The sequence below is a fragment of the Chamaea fasciata genome, unplaced genomic scaffold (genome assembly GCF_029207755.1).
Source record: "Chamaea fasciata isolate MVZ Bird 193981 ecotype frontalis unplaced genomic scaffold, bChaFas1.0.hap1 SCAF_33, whole genome shotgun sequence".
Taxonomy (NCBI): domain Eukaryota; kingdom Metazoa; phylum Chordata; class Aves; order Passeriformes; family Sylviidae; genus Chamaea; species Chamaea fasciata.
In genome coordinates this window covers 430,720-451,687 of record NW_027094118.1, presented here as the reverse complement: position 1 = coordinate 451,687, position 20,968 = coordinate 430,720, and the positions used below count along the sequence as shown (strand labels likewise).

General features: G+C 47.5%; 1 protein-coding gene across 1 annotated transcript in view; it reads right to left on the bottom strand.

The window, feature by feature from the left end:
- The window catches only part of LOC136303427 (zinc finger protein 850-like), a gene marked incomplete at its 3' end in the record, with an annotated part of 418,758 nt that overhangs the window by 344,230 nt on the left and 53,560 nt on the right, over positions 1–20,968 (bottom strand). The window contains exon 6 of the mRNA XM_066207097.1: positions 9,104–9,132. Coding sequence (XP_066063194.1) covers positions 9,104–9,132 — 29 coding nt within the window. The remainder of the gene's footprint in view (positions 1–9,103; positions 9,133–20,968) is intronic.

Sequence of the window (20,968 nt, the reverse complement as noted above, 5' to 3'; positions counted from 1 at the left end):
AACTCGGGCTAGGATCAAGGCATGGGAGAAGAGGCTGGAGGAAGAAATGGAGATTCTAGCAGAAGACCGAGCGAAAATTGGTCTCCTCCTTGAGAAGCGAGAGGCTCTACAGAAACAAGTGAGTGAATGAGCAATAGCCACTGCAGTCACCAACCTGGTGCTTTCTGCCCTTCTTGCCTTTCCCCTGCAGAGCAGCAGGGGGGTGGGGTGATGCCTCTGAGTGCCATCCTGCTCCAGTGCGTGCCACAGGCACTCTGAAGGACACTCCCTGCTCTGCTGAATCTCAGCTGCTGCCTTGCACAGTGGCACTAGTGCTTTGGCCTTTTGGCCAGCAGTCATCTGAATGCATTCCTGCTGGCCTCTTCCTGCTCTCCTCGTTTCTTGAGGTGTTCTTGCAGGGGAACACGGTGACCCAGATGGATCTGGAAAGAAGCTGTCTGTATCCCTTGTGAATCTGGTCCTCTCCCTTTCCTCAGAGTCGATGACTCTTGGCTGACAGGGACAAGCTGGACTCTCTGACTGCTTTGTTCTCTTTGACTTGAGGTGGAAGTGTTGACATCTCGCCTGGCAGCCTGCAAAGATTTCCATCAAGTGACTGGCAGCAAGGAGCCCCAAGATTCCTGTGAGGCACAGAAACTGTCCCAAGCAGCAGCGCTGCCGGTTGGGCACGTTCAGAAGATGCCGGAGGAAAAGAGGACTCCATGGGAGAAGGTAGAACATTTGAACAAAGAGCTGCAAGTGTGTCTGCAGCCCTTGGAAGGGGAAAAGCGTCCTTGGGAGAAAGTGGAATGGTCATTTTGGCAGTCACCCTTCAGAAAATCCATGCAAATGCATTTTGGAGAAAATGGACAATGAATCTGGCCTTGCACTCCAGTCAAACCAGCCTTTGGCTTTGAGCCATCCAGTTTGAGGAGTGGACATCAGAACAAACCCATGGCAGAGCCCTGCATGTGGCTGACAGCATCTTGCTAAGGGCTTGCACTTGAAATGGGATCTGGGGCTAATCTCTGCCAGCCACTTTTCTTTCTGACACAAACTCCTTTGTTGTCTCAGATCTCCACAGGCTCTTCTGTTGAACCTGCAGCAGCAGCAGTGTCACCTGAAGGCACTAGTGCTGGCCAAGCTGTGCAGTGGAAGCCGGGCAGTTCGTTCATCTCCAGCACTGACAGGGCTTCTGCTCAGCAACAGGCGATGGAGGATGATGAGGATGAGTCCCTGGAGCTCCTGAGTATGTCTTGTGTCTTTCTTCTCTGAGGGACAGTGTATGGTGTGAACGTGCCAGCACAGCTGGACCCAATGATCCTACTCACTTTGGCGTCCCAGGAGCATTTAGGGCTCCCCACAGGAAAGGCTGTGCTCCAAGGCAGCAAGAGAGTGCTCTGGGTGTTCCCGCTGCCTCTGAGGGCAGCTTGGACGTGCCTGGGGTTTGCCTGAGCTTCCCCAGCTGCTAAAGGCAGAAGCAGGGGTTGTCCTTGCATCAGCAGAAGGCTGTGAGCTAGCAAATGATCTGGGCACGTTCTGTGTGCTAGTGGCCAAACTGGATAGAATAGTTAGCTTCCTAAATTCTCCTTAGACTCCTGACTTCTCATCCGCCATCAGAGCAAAAAAAACCTTCACGGAAATTGATTGGTTTTGGCATTTTGTCTTTTGGTTGTGGTTTTAGTTTGGTTTTTTTTCCGGATTTTTTTTTGGGTAGAGGTTTTTTCTCCATCTTAAAGGAGCTCTTCTGCCCCATGTGTCTTAGTGGCGTCATTTTGATGACTGTTCTTATTTACCACTACTACATCTGCAGGTTTTCTAATGAGAATATTATATATTTGTCAGTGAGGACTCTTTGGAAAGAACATCAGGTGACAGCAGAAACAGAGAGCAAGAGCTGGTTTTTTTGTGCCCCCAATGAAAAAAACAGATCCTTTTATTACAATCTGTATTTAATATCCTAGTTTTGTTCCTAGAAAGATATATCCAAGAGACATAGGCCTGGGGCATGATCAGATAAAAGTGCACTGTAGGCATTTCTCAGGAGTGAGCCTCCAGCCCCTTTGCTGTATATTCCTCAGATCCATGGCACTTTTTCCTACCTGATTCCCAGTCATTCCCATGACTGTTAGAATGCTACCCACTGGCCCAAGCCCTGCTCAGATCAGTCTCTAGGAAAACAAATCAAGCCCTTTGTGATTCTACAGCACAAGTCATTGAAGCTGCTTCTTGCCCAGAGCAGCTGCCGGTCCTGTGCCCTCAGATAAGAGCTGGTGGGGCTGAGAAGAGAGCCCAGCTGACGCTCTGTCTCCCGTCACCTGTTGGCACAAAAGGGCACTGACGTGCACCTGGCTGTGTCTGCTCTCCAAGCCAATCCTGCCGTGTCCTCAGTGGGGGCAGCAGCTTGGAAGGGGCTGGGTGTGGCCGTGCCTTCTTGCCATTGCTTGTCAGTGCTGGTGCCTGGGCTTTGGCAGCTTTGTGGCGGTGGCTGCCCTGGCCCTGAGGGCTGGTGTGAGCGCCGAGGCTGGAGCCTTCCTTAGCTGGGAGAGTGCCGCTGCCGGCCGGCCGCTGCAGCGCGGAGCTGCCCCGAGGCAGCAGCCCCTGCTCTGGGCCGGCTCCTGCACGGCCTGGGCTGGGCTCACAGAGGGTCAGCATCTCCTCTGGGCAGCTGTCCGTGTCCCGCCGGCACCTGAGGAGCACTGCTGTCCCTGCTGCCCTTGCCCGCTGCGGGAAGGTGGGCACGTGTGCGGGGCTGAGAGGGCGAGTGCAATGGCAGGGACTGATCCCTGCTGTCAGGGGGAGGAGAAGCAGTGTGGTTCTTCACGTGGGCCACGGGCAAGGGCGTCTTCCAGCTCAGCCTGCTCATCAAGGGTGAGGGTCCTGCTGCTGAAGGCCCCTTGGGATTGGTTAGAGCTTGAGCTGCTTGGGTTTACAAAGGGAAAGGCATTCCTTTGGTAAAGTGCTGCAAGGTGGGGAAGATGCCCTCCTCTCCTGGGAATGCATCTCCCTGTGCTTTGTTTGCTGTCAAGAGATCTCTTCAAAGGACTGTAGAAATCAGTGCTGGCCTGCTTGTACTGCAGAGCTGCCTGTCTTGTTGCAATTCTTGCAGTTGTTGTTGTTACGCAGCTGGCCACAAAGGACTCAGAAGGCCAGACTGTACAGCCCCAGCAGGGCTGCCTTTTGTATCTCCTGGATAGTGGGATCTCTGCTTTCAAGTGAGCATCTTGCATTTTGTTTCCCTCAGGGCAAATGGCGAGCATGGAAAATCCCCGAAGGAAATACATTGAAGAGGAAATTGTTGGCAGAGGGTGAGTCCAACCACAGTTACTTGTACACAATCATGGGGCAACGATTTGCTGCTGGAATAACTGTCAAGGGTGAAGTCAGGCAAGATGCAAACATATTCAGACACTGGGGTTAGTCTGCCCCATCTCTCAGTACCAGCCAGAATTTGGAAGTGTGGTCAGAAGGAATTGTCAAAGACACTTGGATTTCATTGCCAGAAACAGCAACCACCCCTTTTTGTAGCAGGCAGATAACTGTTTGAAGGAACATTTCTTCCCAAGAGTTTGCTGAAGGAAATAGTGTGATCAGGATAAAAACTGCCCAGTTTAGAAACTAAAATCCAAGACGAAAGAATCACCTGGCCTTTTGAGCTGAGGCACTAAAGCCCAGTTCTTCAGAAACAGGCCCAGTGCCCATGCACTGGAGAGGAAAATGCATCATCTGCCTTCTGGCAGAGCCCTCCTGCATGCTGCAGGTTGGAGGCATTTCCAGCAGACATCTCCTGTCTGGACTGGCTTTCACTCCAAGGTCTAAATGGCTTCTCCTTTCTTTGCTGCTGTTTTGTTTCTAGGGCTTTTGGAGAGGTTTGCAGAGCCATCGACACTGCCACAGGAGGACAGGTAAATGTCAAGAGCCCCTGCAGATTCTGCTGCTCTCCAGGGCTTTCCTCTCTCGTGTCAGCTGTGGCTGCAGCTGTGGCTAGAGCTGTGCTGCAAAGGCACAAGAAGCACAGACTGGTGCCAGCCAGCCAGCTGCATTTGGGACAGTCTTTGTCCTGCTCAGCTGCCTGAAGGAAGGCAAGGAGGGCAGCGGTTCCTTTCAGAGAAGGACGCTCTCCCTGGCTCTCAATTGCTCCAACAAAGGGGCATCTCACTGCTCTCTGGGGCTACGGCTTCAGAGTCCTGAATTCCTATTTTTGGCTGCCAGCAAATACATCTGAATGTTCCTGGCAGTTCCTTAGCCACCTGCAGTGCTGCACTTGGGAACTGCATGTAGGGAGAGATCTGCAAGGCGTCCCTAAAAGCCCCAAGCCCTGCCTATAGCCCGAGATGTATCCACAGAGTACCAAGGCACGCATTTCTTCCTCTGAAGTACGGACAGAGAAACAGAGAGTGTGCTCAGAGCTTTGGGGGGTGAGAGTTGACACACCATTTTTAACAAGTGGACAAGGCAAATTGTGGTCAGTGGCCACGTGTCCTGGAACTGGCCCCCAAAGGAGCAGAGAAATGAGCTGTAGGAATGTCAGTTCCTAATTACTCCTTTGTCTAATCGCAAGGCATTTTGGCAGAGCTCACCTGTGTCATTGCAAAATCACTCGCTCCATGTGTGTTGTGGTCTCATTCCACCAGCTTCTAAAGTTACTGATTTTCTGTGTCATTCTAGGTGGCCATCAAGAAAATCAATCTTCAAGGACTGAACAGGAATCAACAAGCGCTTAATGAAATCATGGTCATGAAGAAGAATAAGAGTCCCCACGTTGTGGATTATTTAGACAGGTGAGTGGTCATGGTCTCTTCCCATGAAGCTTTGTTTCCATAGTAAAAGCATGCGAGGTTAAAACCCCACTTTGGACACTGGCAGAAAATAGAGCTGTTAATAATCAGTTAATTATTATTTCTCTACTCATCTCCAATGGATGGGAAGAGAGTGTATTTTGCCTGCATGTGTCTTCCCTGGCTTTCAAACACTGAGTTGGAACATTGGCCAAAAACCTGAATCAACCCTCCCATACTAAGTCAATACCTTGTAAGCTCACTGCCTCCATGTTGTCTCAGGATTGATTTTTTCAAGTTTCTTCAATGCTGATGAAGCATGCTAGAGAGGATTTCCCTTGGACTGTTGCCCCTCTTTTCCAGGGCTGGCCATGCCAGGAACACTAGGTGCTCCTTTCCAGAAATACCATGCGGGACAGGTTTTTCATCTTGGCTGATACTAAACTGTACTTTTGGCTTGCTGGCCATCTAAAATATCTCCTTTTTCACAGATGTGCTGTTCTCCTTGAGACTGCACAGACTGCAAACAATGCAGAGCCTGAAGGGAGTGTCTATTCCTTGAATTCTGTCCTTGTCACAAAGGGACCCGGAAACAAGAATCAAGCAAAGAAACCAATGTATGCATGTTCATCTGCATGGCCTTGTTCCCTTCTTTCAGCTACCTTGTGCTCAACGAACTCTGGCTGGTGATGGAGTACATGGATGGAGGCTCTCTGGATGATGTCATCGCTGAGGTTCGCATATGTGAACACCACGTGGCAACCATCAGTCGAGAGGTGAGGGATCCCATCTGTGCGTCCCAGGGCTTGGGCAGGATTGTCTGGGACAGGGGCTCAGGACAGGAGCGATTCCGTGAGCCAGGCTTTGTTTCTGTGTGGCTGATATGCTCTGGGCAAGCAAGAGCATCTCAAGCGAACTGCCTGCCAGTGCCCCTGCACTCACTGGACTCTGTTCTTGTCCTCTTCTCTCCCGCTGTTGCATTCTCACTCTGGTTCTTGTATTTGCTCTTCTCCATCTTGCCTCTCTAAACTTTGGGCTGTCTGCACTGCATTCCTTGCCTGTAAAAGCAAAGGTGGGGGTGGCACTGTTTGAAAGGAGCAGCAAAGAAGAGAGACTCATTTCTCTGAGTCCTCAGTTGGAAAGGTTAGCAGTGCAGCCAGAGTGCTCTGTACTTCTGAGCACATGCACTGCAGCAGCAGTCATCCTGGCTGGTTTGCAGGGCAGAGTCTACACCAGCAGTTGCTGTTGCTCTTTGACAAGCTGACATGCCTTTCTTTAGAAAGGTGCTGCCCTGCCTGTGTTGGAGCAGCGAGCTCTTGCCCTCAATGGCACTGTCTTCTGCCATTACTCCCCATTCCCCTGCAGAGGGAATCTTGGAGAGCTCTTTCCTTTCTTGTGTGATGAAATCACATCACTGATTTTTGCCCTCCCGTTTCTGGTTTCTCTCTCAGTGCCTGCAAGGACTGGATTTTCTCCATTCCAACCACGTGATACACCGAGATGTGAAGAGCCTCAACATCCTCCTCAAAACGGATGGCTCTGTCAAGCTGGGTCAGTATATTCTTGGGCAGGTGCAGCGTTCCAGGGATATGTGGGCTGTGGGGCTGCTTTTGAGTGAGTGCCAGCCCCCCCAAAACGGTGCTGGTGGCAGTGCAGGGAGCCTGTTGTGAGCTGACCACGCGGTGGCAACGTGCACAGACCTATGGCAAGGATCGAGCCGTCCACAGTGGCATTGCTCTGTGTGTGTCCCTTCCAGAGGGAGGGGGCTACAAGTCTAAAGCTTCAGGGGAACAAAAGACACTGCTGGAGGCCGTGTAAAAAATGTGGGGATTTTTGAAGCAGCCAATGCCATATTTCCTTGGCTAAAGTCCTGAGGAAACAGAGCAGGGAGAGTTGTCCAGGAGATTCAGCAGCACATTCTCCAAATTCAACTGGGCAATTCTTTTCCTTGCTTTCCTAATTGCACAGGATTCAAATAAAAACGGTCTTTTGCTTTCTCCCCAGCTGATTTTGGCCTCTCTGCTCAACTCACCTATGAGCAGAGTAGACGGAGCTCGGCGACCGGGACTGCTTGGTGGATGGCGCCTGAAATTGCAAAAGCTGAGTCCTATGGCCCCAAAGCAGACATCTGGTCTTTTGGAATTGTGGGCATTGAAATGGTGGAAGGAGAACCTCCTTACGGGAATAAAGGTCCTCTCATGGTAAGGTGTAAATACTCTCTGATCCCGCTGTCTTTCTCCCCCATCCCACGTTCCGTGTGCCATTGGACAAAATGCCATTGCCATCTGCTGGAACTACTTCCACCACGGTCCCTTTCTGAAAATGTCCCTGCAGCACATCAGCATCTGCTGGGGTTTTGGTTGCATCCGTGGGGGAACTCAAGCCTTAGCCCAGGCAAACAATCTCCCTTCTCAGGCAACATTGGGCTTTGGCTTAGAAGTCGTTCCAGCTCTTTTGGCTGTGTAGATGGCCCTACTAACAGGAAACAAGCATCTTAGAGCTGCTGTTATCTTTCCTGAAATGAAGGAAAGAAACCCAAACCCAACCAAGTTTCTAAAACAGTGCTTTGGAGAGAAGTGTACCCCCATTCTTCTCACAGGGAAACTTGCCTTAACTGAGGGATTTCCTGTCTTTACTTTTAATTACCATTGTTTTCAAGAACCAAGGAAAAAGCTTGATGACATTTATAGCAGCTGTGCTTAAGGGACCAACAAGTGCTGCAGAGATGCTTTTCATGTCATACTCCTTGGAAATACTAGAGTGAGTTAGTAGAGCAAAGTCCCTCTTCCAACTAGCCTGTCAAGCTGGTCAGGTGAATCCTCAGAGAAGCAAAGGTGCTTTTGCTGATGTAGTTTCCACTAAGGAGGTCAGTCAATGAAATCAGCTGCCAGGGCAAGATCTGCTGGATGCTGGAAAAGCTGTGACTGCATCAGGCTTTGGGTTTTTTGTTGGTCCAGGAAAGTCATCTCTGCCTCTGTGCCACGGCAGAAACTGCCACTGCAGAGTGCAGCTGAAACAATGGGATCTGGGAGAGCAGTTCCAGATGTGAAAGAAGCAGCTGAGAGACTCGTCTTTCCTTTTCTCCAGGCTCGATTCCTGATAGCCACCAAAGGGATCCCAGAGCTGCGGCAGCCCAAGCTCCTCTCCCCTTTGCTGCGTGACTTCCTGAGCTGCTGCCTGCAGAGAGACGAGGAGCGGCGCTGGTCTGCCAAGGAGCTGCTGCAGGTAAAATGCCAAGGGGCTGCAGGGGAAACAGTGTCCCAGGGACGGGCTCCTCCTGCACTGAACTGCCAGGCATCAGATGAGCCTCGTCCTCCTCACCTCCACTCTTGGTGCTGTTCAAATGAGAACAGCCAGGAATCCTAGACTGGGCTGGGCTGGCAGGGACCTGTAAGGGTCATCTGGTCCAAGTGCCCTGCAATGAGCAGGGGCGTCTTTAAAGAGATCAGGATGCTCAGACCTGAAATATTTCCAGGCCTGGGGCATTTAGCAGCTCTTGCAGTAAGCTGTGCCACTGTTGTCCCACTGTTGCTCCTTAGACCTACTCTGACTCAATCCCCTTTTCATTGAAAAAAAGATTACCCTGCCTTTGGGGCTCTTAGCTTGGAAAGTAATGGTTCATTCTTGGCTTTTTTGTTTTCCTTTGTGCAGCATCCATTTGTAACATCGGCCAAGCCTACATCCAGCCTGGTGCCACTCATCCTTACCTTTAAGAGGTGGAAGGAGTTGACAGGAATGGACCAGTCACTTAAAAACTTTTTCTTCCATCACCAGCATCGTAGTGATTTGTAGAGTAGGATTTTAGCCTAGGATTGTAGGGTAGTATTTTGGCCTAGGATTGTAAATAAAGTTTCTGAAACCTCAAGTCATTTTGAAGATTGTCCTCCTTCTGAGCCTGTGAGAATGCTCAACATTTCCTTCTGAACCGTCCATTTTTGCTTAGAGGTGGAAAGTGACATTGATGCCTTCTTTGGTACGGTTTGAAGGGGGAGTAGGCTCTTCTTTCGTCATGCTCTCCGGACCGCAGTGCCTTTGGAATATGGCCCAGGGGCTGGGTTTTACCCAGCTGTGGCACTTGTGTTTGAGGCAGAAAGGGCAGTGGCATTTGCAGGCAGAACCAAAGGACGAGTGGGGCAGCCCAAATACCCTGTGCAGATGCAGGCCTTGAGCTCTGACTCGAGAGCATTTGGGTTCCTGCCACTTGCATTTGTATCCCTAAGTGCAATCTCTTTGTCTGGGGGAGAGTTTTGCCCAAGTGAGACAGCAGAAAGATCAGGGAGGCTGCTGGGAAAGGCGCAGAGCTGGTGCAGAGCTGTCAGCGGCTGCAGGGTGAGCCCAGGCCCCACCTTGACCAGGCTGGAGCCCCAGCAGAGCCCTGGCAGAGCCCGGAGCAGCCTGAGCCGGGGCAGAGGCAGCTGCAAGGAGGCCCTTGGAGCTGCAAGAGGCAGCAGCCCGGCCCTGGGTGCCTCTTGGGGGCCCCGGGCGAATCCTGCGCTCTCAGAGCCCAGCTGGCAGCCGGCTGCTCCCGAGGGGAAGCGTGGCCGTGCTGGGCACAGCACAGCCCGGTGGCATCGGCCGTCCGGAGCGTGCACAGGAGCAGAGAAAGGCAAACCACAGCCGAGGGCTGCAGGCCTGGCTGAGGATTGCCACCCTTGTGCCGGCTGCCCTCTAACTCCTGGCCAAGGCGAGCAGTGTGTGCAGCGCTCTGGGCACAGGGGAGGGAGCCGGGCTGCTCCGCAGGCTCCGGCACAGGGCAGCCTCCTTCAGGCACGGCGCTTCTGCCGGGGGAAGCGAGGCCAGCGGCAGGCAGGGACAGCTTGTCAGGTCACATCTGCAGGAGCCGGGGCCTCACGCGGCTCTGGGAGGAAGCGCCTGCAGTGCTGGAGTTGTGCACTGAGCCAGAGCAAAGGGGTGAAATGCAGAGTGTTCTGCAGAAATATTCCGGGGTGCCAGGCCAGCCTGCTTTGAGCTCTCTGGCACACAGCAAGCACTGTGCAATGCAGCCCTGAGCTGCTGGGAGAGGGGTGTTAGAAAGGAGCCAACTCTTAGATGAAATTAAGTGGGGACAAAGTCCTCAAAGTCAAAGAGAACTGTTTCTGAGGAAGGATTCACCTGAGCTGGGTGTGTATCTCCCTCTCCCAAGAGCCAAACACACACAACACACACACAGAAAATGCTGCTTTTTACTGCCTTTCCCAGCCCAGGGTGAACCGTGTCCCCTTTCCCTTTGGCTGGGTAAAAGGAAACTTGTATTCTGTCCCCACCGCCTCCTTTTCTGTCCCCTCCCCTCTTACCCTGCTTCCCTTTTGGTCTGGTCTTCAAGTTGGCCCCTCTTCCAGCTCACAGCAACACCCAACGAATTAACTAGAACAAATCCAAACCCTAAACAACAACACCTAGAACCAACAGCTTTCCTTCTTTCTTCTAATAACCCTTCAGCTGAAGCAAAATATTACCTCCTATCTCACTGAGGGAATCGGGCTTGTGCTTGAGCAGTGAACTGATTTGGAAGGGAGTAGAAAGGTTTCAGTAGGCAATTTGTGTTTTCTTTCTGAATTGCTGAAGGAAAGACACAATGTTGCTTCAGTCAGCAAAAACATTTTCAAGGTGCATTGAGGAAATGCTTGTGAGCAATTCCCAGAGAAAGAAAGGGTTGAGAAAATGCTGAACTGCAACAAATCATGGATTCCCTTCCCATTAACAGTGTTGAACCCTCTATTCCCCCAGTGCAGTGATTGATGTGTGCAAGTGGCTTCTTTAGCCTTGAGAATAGAATAGTCCTCCTAAGAATGTAGCTGGAACGCATTCAAGGCAAAAAGAGTGGTTGCAGGAGGCTCTTGAGCATCGGAGGAGAATTGCAGGAATGGGATGTTCCCCAAATGACCACCAGAGACTCTCAAGAGAGCCCTACTCTCCTGTCAGTAACTTCTGAGAAGTGATTTAAATTTGTCAACTAATTTGAGGGAATGCTTAACCTGTGAGTTTCAGCACAGTAATGAGTAGGTCTTGTTTCCATGGTTACAAATGAGTAGGTGGGATTTCTGGCTGAGCACGTGTTAGGAAAGTGATTCCCCACGCACCCAGCACTGAAATAAAGTCATGCCTCCTTTCTCACACCGAGCTGGCACCAGGGATCGAGCCCTTCTTGGTAACTTTGATTTTAGTCGCTTCTATTGAAAGGTGAAAATGAAACCGTTTCCAGCCGTTCCCCTCGGGTTTGCCTTTCTGGGGGCCAAAGCTCTGTGCTGCAGGTGGCCCGCGTGTGTGCAGAGCAATGCAGCCTCCACAAAGCCCTTGGTTTCCCCACAAGTCGTCATGATTTGTTGCCAGGTGTGCCCAGCTGTGGCAGGAGAAGGAGCCCGCAGTGCAATGGGCGCCGTGCCCTGCCCAGCCAGGGCTCTCTGGCACAGAGGAGCAGCAGCAGCACCTTTCAACCCACTCCTGCCCTGGCCTCACCTGGGACACAGAAGCCTCTGGAAATCAGCACCACCTGGCGCCTTCCCAGCCTGGAGCAGCTCCTGCTGGTGGGCACATCCTGCACTTCTACTGCTTCCGAACAGGAATCAAGGCACAGGGGGAGACGGGCATACAGAGAAGCCCTGGGCTAGTGCAATAAATGGGCAAATGCATGGGGGAATGTGTTAGGAATCATTTCAGCTGTCATGCCAATCCTGCCTTCTCTCCTTTTCTCCCTTCACGTTTCCTGTTCTTTTCCCTCTCACATTTCCACCCCTTGCCCTCTCGAGTCTCACAGTTTTCCTGTCATGTTTGCCTCCCAAGTTTTACTCATTTTCCCCACCCTTTTCAGCTCCCTTTCCTCACACTTTACCTCTCACATTTCCCCACCTTCCCACTCTTACCTCCTTTTTTGTTCTCTCATGATTCTCACAATTTTTCCCTCCCTTACCCTGCCCTTTTCTCCCTTCATGCTTTTCTCCTTTCCTCAGTCATTTTTCTCCAAGTTGTCTCCTCATGTTTCTCACTTTTGCCCTCGTGTTTCCCAGCGTTTCCCTCTCCCATTTCTCCCACTTTTCCCCTCACATTTATCGTTCTTTCGCCCTCATGTTCCTAATACTTTTCTTGCGCATTTTGTGCCCTTTTTTCACTCTTGTTTCCTGCCACTTTTCCCATCAAACGTCCCACCCATGAAAAAATGACTGTTGGAAGTATTTTTCCACAGTGCTCAGTTGTTCTGAGACAGAAATTGTCGAGCCTACTAGGAAGGGACACCTAGAAAGTGAAAAGATTCTCTGCCTAGTTTTCTTGGGCGCTTCCTGTGATGCTTTAATCCAAGGCAGCAATAGAGCTCTGCCTTGTCCCAAGGCCACATTCTGGAGCCTGACTCATGTGTTTGGATTCTTGCAGCCGCACCGGGCCCTTCAGCCCCTCATGCTCCAGCTGGCAGGGCTGGCAGTGCAGCATCAAGGGCCTCCAGCTCAGCGCAGAATGCACCTGCGGAAGAGGAATCACCACCGCTGGATCTTGGCCTTGAAGTTGCAAAAATGATCCGGGACATCAGGAACTCCCTGCCTGAAAGGTCTCCCTCTGCTCAGGTAACCCCATTGGATGGCAATGAAAGAGGCTGCACTGAGAGCTTTTGAATGTTGTTCCATGGCTGAGAAGCAAAGGGTTCTTCAATTTCATTCTTTTCCTTCTTAGTTAATTAGCTAACTGTTCTTGGTCAAGCAAGAGTTCCAAAAGAAGAAGGGATGAAAAAGTCTTCCCTGACAGTGAGGATGAGAGGTGTGAGGCTGTGTTGGCCACATTTGCTTGTTCCTTTTCCTTGGGAAGAATGCCTCATGCAGGGCTGTTTGTGGTGATGCTCTGTAGGTTCTAACAGGCTTTGTTTGGTGGGAAAGAAGAGAAGAGAGAATTGCCACTGAAGGCCAAGAGTCCCGTGCAGGGAGGGGCACGTGAGAGGTGTCTCTGTTCCAGCAGCAGATGTGGGTTCTGCCTCTTTGAGGACTTTGTCCCAATTAAATTTCATCTAAGACTTGGCTCCTTTCTAACACCCCTCTCCCAGCAGCTCAGGGCTGCATTGCACAGTGCTTGCTGTGTGCCAGAGAGCTCAAAGCAGGCTGGCCTGGCGCCCCGGAATATTTCTGCAGAACACTCTGCATTTCACCCCTTTGCTCTGGCTCAGTGCACAACTCCAGCACTGCAGGCGCTTCCTCCCAGAGCCGTGTGAGGCCCCGGCTCCTGCAGATGTGACCTGACAAGCTGTCCCTGCCTGCCGCTGGCCTCGGTTCCCCCGGCAGAAGCGCCGTGCCTGAAGGAGGCTGCCCTGTGCCGGAGCCTGCGGAGCAGCCCGGCTCCCTCCCCTGTGCCCAGAGCGCTGCACACACTGCTCACCTTGGCCAGGAGTTAGAGGGCAGCCGGCACAAGGGTGGCAATCCTCAGCCAGGAAATATGCAAGAGTCTGGTTTAATAGGCCAGAGCATTAACTAGAAGCGTGACTTGTAAGATTTGATCTCTTCCCCTTTCCCTCCTCCTACATTTGACAGTCTGGAACTGGGAGAGTGGCAGGGTTGCCCTCTTTAAAGTTTCACTGAAATGAAGTCTACAAAACAAGCTTCCATTTTTATGAAATCACATTTCCCCACTCCAGATAAATCCTGTTTCACCAGAAAACCTCTGCTTAGCTCCTTTTGTACATCTATTCTATGGGATATCTGCTTTCTGGTCCAGAAGCACTCTGGAGTGAAGAGGTAAAACAGGTGAGAGAAGAGATAACGAAGACTTAGTAAAGGAAGACCTTGCCAACCCATTTGAAGAGTTAGACATAACTAACAGCATCTCCCACGTGAGCATCAATTAAAAAGTGACAAAGGGACAACACCTGAAAAAAAGCCTCCAGCAGACTTTGCCTGTCAGCCCCATCAGCCTCACTAACATCATTTTCATAAGGAGGACAATTTGTGTTCAAGGTTGCTTCCTGAACTCATTTCTCCAAACTGTCTGACCTGCAAAGGTGATGGTTTTGTTGTCACTGACCGCACCAACTGTCCTGATGGATCACTAAGCTCTCCAGCAGCTTCTCAGTATGTTTTAATAGGCACAGAAATGGGAAAGCAAATAAACTACAATAAAAAATTTAAAACAAACAAACAAAAAACCCACAAACAAACCATGGAGAGTCTTTGAACTTCAAAAAAAAGAAGGCAAATTGTTGTTAAAAAACCATAGCAAGCACCCAGTGCCAACCAAACTAATGCCTAGGAAAGCTTACAGAGTCTAAAACACAGTATTATTCTGGCTCCCTAATTCAGTGATACAGAGTCAAAGTTTCTATTTGACATATCCCACATAACTGCACTCAATTGTAGCACTGCCATTCAACAGAAGCCAAGGATCCAGAAATGGAAAGAATTGCCCAATGTGGTATATTCAAGAATCTCTCCTTAATATTGAACCAGCTCCATGGCCTATGTTCTCATCACTTATGCCATGTGTTATATAATGCACTTAGGCTTAGAAAGTATTATCAGGACAGCTCTAAAAGTAGTATTTCTGAAAAGAAAGGGAAGAAGATTAAGACAAAAAGAACGTCTCTTCCAGGTGTTCCCAAACAGGGCCCAACTCTTCCGACAGACACTTCAGTTGGCTGCCTTTACCTTGGTTTGGTTTTTAAGCAGAGATACTCATTCCAAGCTCTTCACTTCCCTCTAGCTCCAAATAATTTTTTCATTAGTGAACGGGACATCATTTTTATGCAAATCAAAGGCCCAAAGGAGTTTAGTTTATCACCAATACTTCTATCTGTACAACAGGTATAAAGAGAGCAATACATCCACCCTAAACCTATCGTCAAGGTGTCCTGCTGTGCTGCTGATCAATGATGCTCTCTCCAGTTCTGCCTCTCAAACAACACAGGGAAGAGTATTCCCAACCAGTTGAACTTCTTCAGGAGTAAAGTTGTCCTATTCCTTCCAATAATGAACTCTGGATCCCTGGTGAGTAACTCACATTTAACCGGCAGCATTCTGGGCTGCTCCTATTAACTGCAACAGCCTGGACAGTTTGAACCTCAACAAAATGTGCAGTCAGCGACTGAGCTAATTTAACCTCATTAATCCTCAAACCAATAGAATAATTTGATGTCCACACTGCAGCCTGTGCACCGCCTCCAACAGAAACATGGCCCTGCAGGAAATCCACACCAACAATGTGCTGCAGCCCTGCTGCCAGAGCTACCGGGGCTGGGAGAATCACTGCACAGTCTCCGAGCCCCCTCGCCAGCTGCACGGCATGGGTCACACACTTTGTTTGTTCCTGTTAACAGTCAAGGGCTTGTTTCCAACCTGGATGTATCCTGACATCTCCCCAGTGCTGCAGTTTTATGGAGGATGCTCCATTTTATCTGTAAACTGTTTGCCTCCACTTTCGACGTGAACACAAAAAGCATTGCTAGGAGAGGCAAACACAGAAAACCAGGCAGCACTGGCACTTCTCAGGCAGGTACTTAGCTGAATTTAAGCTCCCTATTAATCATTAATTACAGCAGCATTTCAAAAACTTACTTTTTGAAATAATTTCAGCACCACTTAATCACAAAGGGTGTAAGGTCTCCCTGAATATTTATGAGCATCTACTTTCAGGGAGGCATTTTAAGAAATGTTCTTTATATATACTACTTGTTATTTAAATTACTGCTGAAAGCCAGGTGCTTCATTTTGTTCAATACAACACATTTAAAACAATAACATGAGATTTTAATAGCAAAATCACCTAGCCCACAAAACACTGTTCTATGTTGACTAGGGTGGCAAAACAAGGGTAGTTTCTAAACACAAAAAAACAAATTTTAAAAAAGGATTTTTTCTAAGCATGTAAATGCAGGTCTTGGTACCACATACAAGAACTTCACTTGCAAAGGAGCTTGGTCTTGCTAGAGTTTTAAGTATGGTGGTTTTTTAGCAGACCTGGCCTCGCTCATGCTTTGTGCCACTTGTAAAATGGAACAGGGCATTTTAGGAAAGAAGTAACTCCCTTCAACTCCTAAAAGCTGTGACTGAAGCCTGTTAAGTTTCAGTGGCATTTCAGATATACCAGGGCATCCTCAGCTTTACCTTGTTCACAGGACAAGGTCCAGAAACCCACTGGCAGTTAGAGGAGCCACATAATCAGTCTTCAGGATTTCTACCAACCAAATTATCCCTGGTAAACAGATATGACCTAGCATGAGAATTCACTTTTCCTTCAGCATATTAAAAGTTATTTATTTGAAGGATAAATATATCTTTCTTTCACAACTACATTGCAACACGGACACGAGTCCAACAACAAAACAGCAGAACAAAAATACATCCCCCTAATATAGCATAGCCACTGTTTTTTCTTCATCAGCCATACAAGATTGATGGAAACAGGAGAGATTTCTCTTTCCTTCTAACACAGCAGGTTAAGCGTCTTGAGAGAAGTCAGATGTCACTATTATCTGCAAGCACACAAGAAAACAAACTCATGCCAAAAAAAGGGATAATACAATTGAAGTCTAAATGGAAGTTGAGAGAAAAAAAAGTCCTGCTCCAACAGGTTAATCTCTAGCTAGTTCCTCTTGTGACAAGTAGCTTGAAATAATCATTTCACTCAAATTCTCCTACAACAAGTTTTCCTTGGAAATGAAACAATTTCTAGAACAAGCAGAACTATCTTGGACCACACAAAACAGCATTACATTTTGAACTACTCTAGCAAAAAGTCAACTTTTTAAAAAAGATTTACTAAGAAGACAATTTGAAAAGTAACTTTAGTCAGAAGTGATAGAATCAGCTGTAAATACTGGATGGGAAATTCCAGAAGAGACAAGTTTTCCCTTGGAGAGAAATAAAATAATACAGCAATTTACATGTCCCAACAACAATACTGCCTTTCTTTCCAGTTCATCCAGAAAACTCGGAGTATAAACCAATGGCACAGATTTGGCTCTTACACACACCCAACTCCCAGGACATTTTGTCACGCTCATCGTGCTGCATTCACTGGCTCTCCCAAATATTAATTGCCTTCTATCTTCGATATCGACTCGTGACTTGGGGGATTTTGCTTCAGGTTTTAATGCTTGGGATTTTTTTACACAGGACTATACACCTCAATAATTGTATCCAGGAAAGATTGGGTTTGATGCCATTTTTACAGTAGAACTCAAATTTTCAGTACTTTCTACCTACTTGTCCATTAACTGTTGATATAACAGAAGGACAATAAAAGCCATAAACCTCTTACTTTAGTAGCCTTCTGGAGGAGTAATTCAATAACTTCTTGCAAAATAAAACAGCAGCTTATAAAAATTAAAAAAAATGTCTTCACCACAGTAATCATTACAGCAGGGCAGATGCAACAACTATGCATTTGTTTAGTCCATCTAGATGTGGAAAAGGATTAAAACATGTAGACAGTAGCACAAGTCACCAGCACTTATTATCTAAGCCATAAACCTAAGCATACTTCTGTGGGAAAATTAATTACAGACATGGGGGAAATCAGATCAGTCACTATCAGGCAAAGTGAGCAGAAAATACAGCTATGTTGTCCACTCCTGATTGAGTCGCAGGATCAAACAGCACCAAGTGCAAGTGAACTGAGGGGGAATTATTATTATGCCTTTTCATCACTGGAATCATGCTGCCCCAGACAACCCCGACTCCTGTGTCTGGGCTAATTACAGCCTGTTAAACGTCACAAGGAGACTGCAGCACAGCAACACCTCAGAGGGGGGAGAAAGACAGTTTAAGGAGGGAACAAGCCAACGAGAAAATCCTGTCCTACAGCTGAAGGAGAAGGAAACAGCCAAGCTAACAGGACACCTGCAAAACAAACAAGGGTCCACACCAGGCTGTGTGCACACACCCGCATGCACAGCCACACCAGCACTGCCTACTGGAAACACCTTCCCCTGTGATAAAATATCAATGCCAAAGGTCAAAGACTTTGAGAAAAAAAAATATAAATTCAGTGATAAGGCAACTTTTCTAAATCCATTTCACAAATACTTGTTATTTCAAGCCTAAAGTTACAAGTGGTAGGACAATACAGCAGACTCGGAGATGTAGATTTATGCAATTTGCAGTTACTTACGAAAAGGGCTTATCTGTACCTGTGTGTTTTTACCAAACCCAAGAACTGCGGGTGTCATTAAGCTACACTAAAAACTGCTCCCTCTTCAGTGAAATCACAGCCATGTCCTACAACTCATGCAGTCTGTTCTACCTCTAGGTCCACTAAGGATCGATTTCCAAATTGTGTCACAACTTCAGGGTGGCACAGCATCCAAGTATTACCAATAAATAACTAACAAAAGCTCTTTTTTTGAAGATGAGACACTAATTTACCAGCACATAATTGTAAATCAGCTGTTACATACTCCAGCTGAAACACTCCTGGTTTGGTGTTGGTAGAAGACGTTCACTGCACATGAAGCTTTACGCATCACATTGAACTAATTTAATTGTAGGTGAGCAATTCTCTCAAGCTCCTGACTGAACTTCCCTATTAATCAGTTATTTGTCCTTAAAAAATATACACCTGAATTTTACTCTCCCTCCCAACTCCCATAAAGAGGAGTGGACTAAAACTGGTTATAAAATGTCAGTAAGTTTGCCAGCCAGCAAGTATCCGAGTGGCTTAATCATTAAAGCTGCCGTTCATTTCCACTAACCACGTGGATGCTTTCAAATGTCTCAGTCCCAACCAGAAACGGTAAGATTTTTACAGACCATAGGAAAGCAAGATGGAAAATTACCTGCTGTACACTATGTTTGTGCACGTGAACATGGATGACATGGGGCATAACAACGGCAATTCTGTACTTGGATGTCCTTTCTGCTTGTTCAGTGTACTCTATACAGCTGCCTTACAAACATGTCAATGTAGGGTAGCAGTTAGGTTTAAAATCAGTTGCAACATGGCTTAAGGAACGAGTTATTTTTGTAATCCAAACTCACTGGGATCCACGTTTGTAAGAATTTCACAGAAAACCAGACAAGTGTATCTGCACATCAGCAGCTCCACAGCACAAACTGTGAGGAACAAAGGGCAGTGGCTTCTCAGGGACCCTTCCCATGAGGCAGCTGATGCACAGGAGCTGCTCTGTGTAGAGTGTGATGATTTACCCAGCCAGTGTTTAAAACGCTCATATTACCTGATATCTGCAGCCATTTTAAGAAGGGGAAGTACTGGGAGCAAAGTCCCTCATGGATTCCATGCAGAATTGCAAATTCCTCTGTTTGGGTGCAGAAAACTGTCTTTCCTAAGGTGACTAACTTAAATTTTTCCATATTTAATTTCACTGTTCTTCCTACATCCAGTATACTGTCAGAACGAGAGAAAACTGCATTCTACCCTAAGTGCAATTGCTACATTAGACAATTCTTTCAAATGCTGGTTTTGTTGAGCATCCTAGTAATTGTCCTATCTCAAAGACTGGCGTAATCCTTTCTGAAAACAGCTTCTCTTTTATGCTTTTAGAATTACTAAATGTTTTAAGTAATTAACATTTTCCCTCTGACTAGTTCTGTTGGCGGACATCAGCAATTTGAGGCTGTCCCCACAATTCACTTGCTTTGTTCTCTGCATTATCCGAGACTGACGTTTAGGTTTAGTTTGCATGAGGTTTAAATCCATCACTCACCACGAAACCCAAATCAGTGATTTCAATAATGCCTGAAGCACCAAGGAATTTGGGAAAGGACAGGAAGGCACTCCCACACTTTAAGGGATCGGAGAGAAAGCTTTAAGCAGTTTCTCAAGCGTTCCCCCCTTTCTGACCACTGACCTTTGGTCTTGCTTGCTCTATGCTGGGTGTTTCTCCTGGGCATTTCTGTAGGAATGGGCACTGCTCCAGTGAGAATAAATGCACAGTTGAGTGTCATTGATTCACTGATTTGTAAACATCTAAAGCAGGTATTGATCCACTGTCTGACTGGGAAAAACAGCCTGTGGATCAGAAATAGCAATTAATTACCAAGACTTTTTTTTGCTGAATTGTGCATACAAAAAAAACCCTGAAAGATTCATTTTACTGTAAGCCTTTCAAAGATGAACGAAAAGCCTCTTGGTCCATTTGAAAACACACGGATAACTGTGCTTTCTTTTAGAGTATCACAAATTTACAAAAGTTGCCAGAGGAAGTAAGAAAACAGTAACAAAACCCACCACAGATAAAACTTCACAAATCTCAATTCCAAGACACTGACAGAAATGGTTTACATCTAGCTCTACTACTGAAGGCTCATTTGCAAAAATTGTGACCACAAAATGCATGACAAATTGGTTTTCTACCTCATGACTGCTGATTACTAGGTAATAGAATATTAATGGTGCTTCTTCAACATCTACTTTTTCTCAAGGTGCATAAATCTCTGTAAAATTGCTTTATCTTACTTTCCAAACATTTGAAAGGCTGGTCTTCAGATGTTTGAACAGCAATCTTTCCATTACAGGGCAGCACACTTCCTTTTCATACAAGTAACACACTCATCAGATTATTTCCACCTCCTGATACAAAATCAGATGCACTCTCCAAAGAGGGAAGTGATTCTCCAGCTTCTACGCCTGAAGTATATTTACAAATTATTTATGAGCGTGACCAGATTGTACCATGTCCCTTCCTAAGAGCTTCTAAAACACACAGTGAATCCAAAGGAAGCAAAACAAGATTTCTAAAGCAGCTGAGTCAACTTTCATAGAAGCTCTTTCTTTATGCAGAAATACAAATACTTTTTAGAAACCAGCAAGGGTATTGATGTTACCAACACAGAGCACACGGTTTGGTGTGACTTTTATCAATTTACAGCCTAAACTACTACTACCACTTGGGCATCTGGCTGAAATACTTCTCTCCACTAAACATTACTGTCTGCAAAGAGGTAAAAGTTAAACAGACTGTTTCCTTGAGGTTCTCAAGAAACCTTACTTCAAAAGGATAAGCAACTGAAGTTATTTTGTCAGCAGCAGCTCCCTCAGAAGTGCCCATTTTCCTGAGCAGGGGATATTTGTCAAGAAAGCAAACTGCACAGCCAGAGCAGGGAGCAGTTCAGTCACACCATCAATAGCGTAAGGATGAGAGACCCAGTGCTTTGGTACCAAAGCCCATCAGCCCAGTGAGAATCTGCATGAAGCACAACTGTCAGTGCTGACTGGGACATGAACTGAACAGGGCTGCCTTTCACTGCTCTTTCCTTACCATAGTTATTACACCCGCAAGTGAAAGG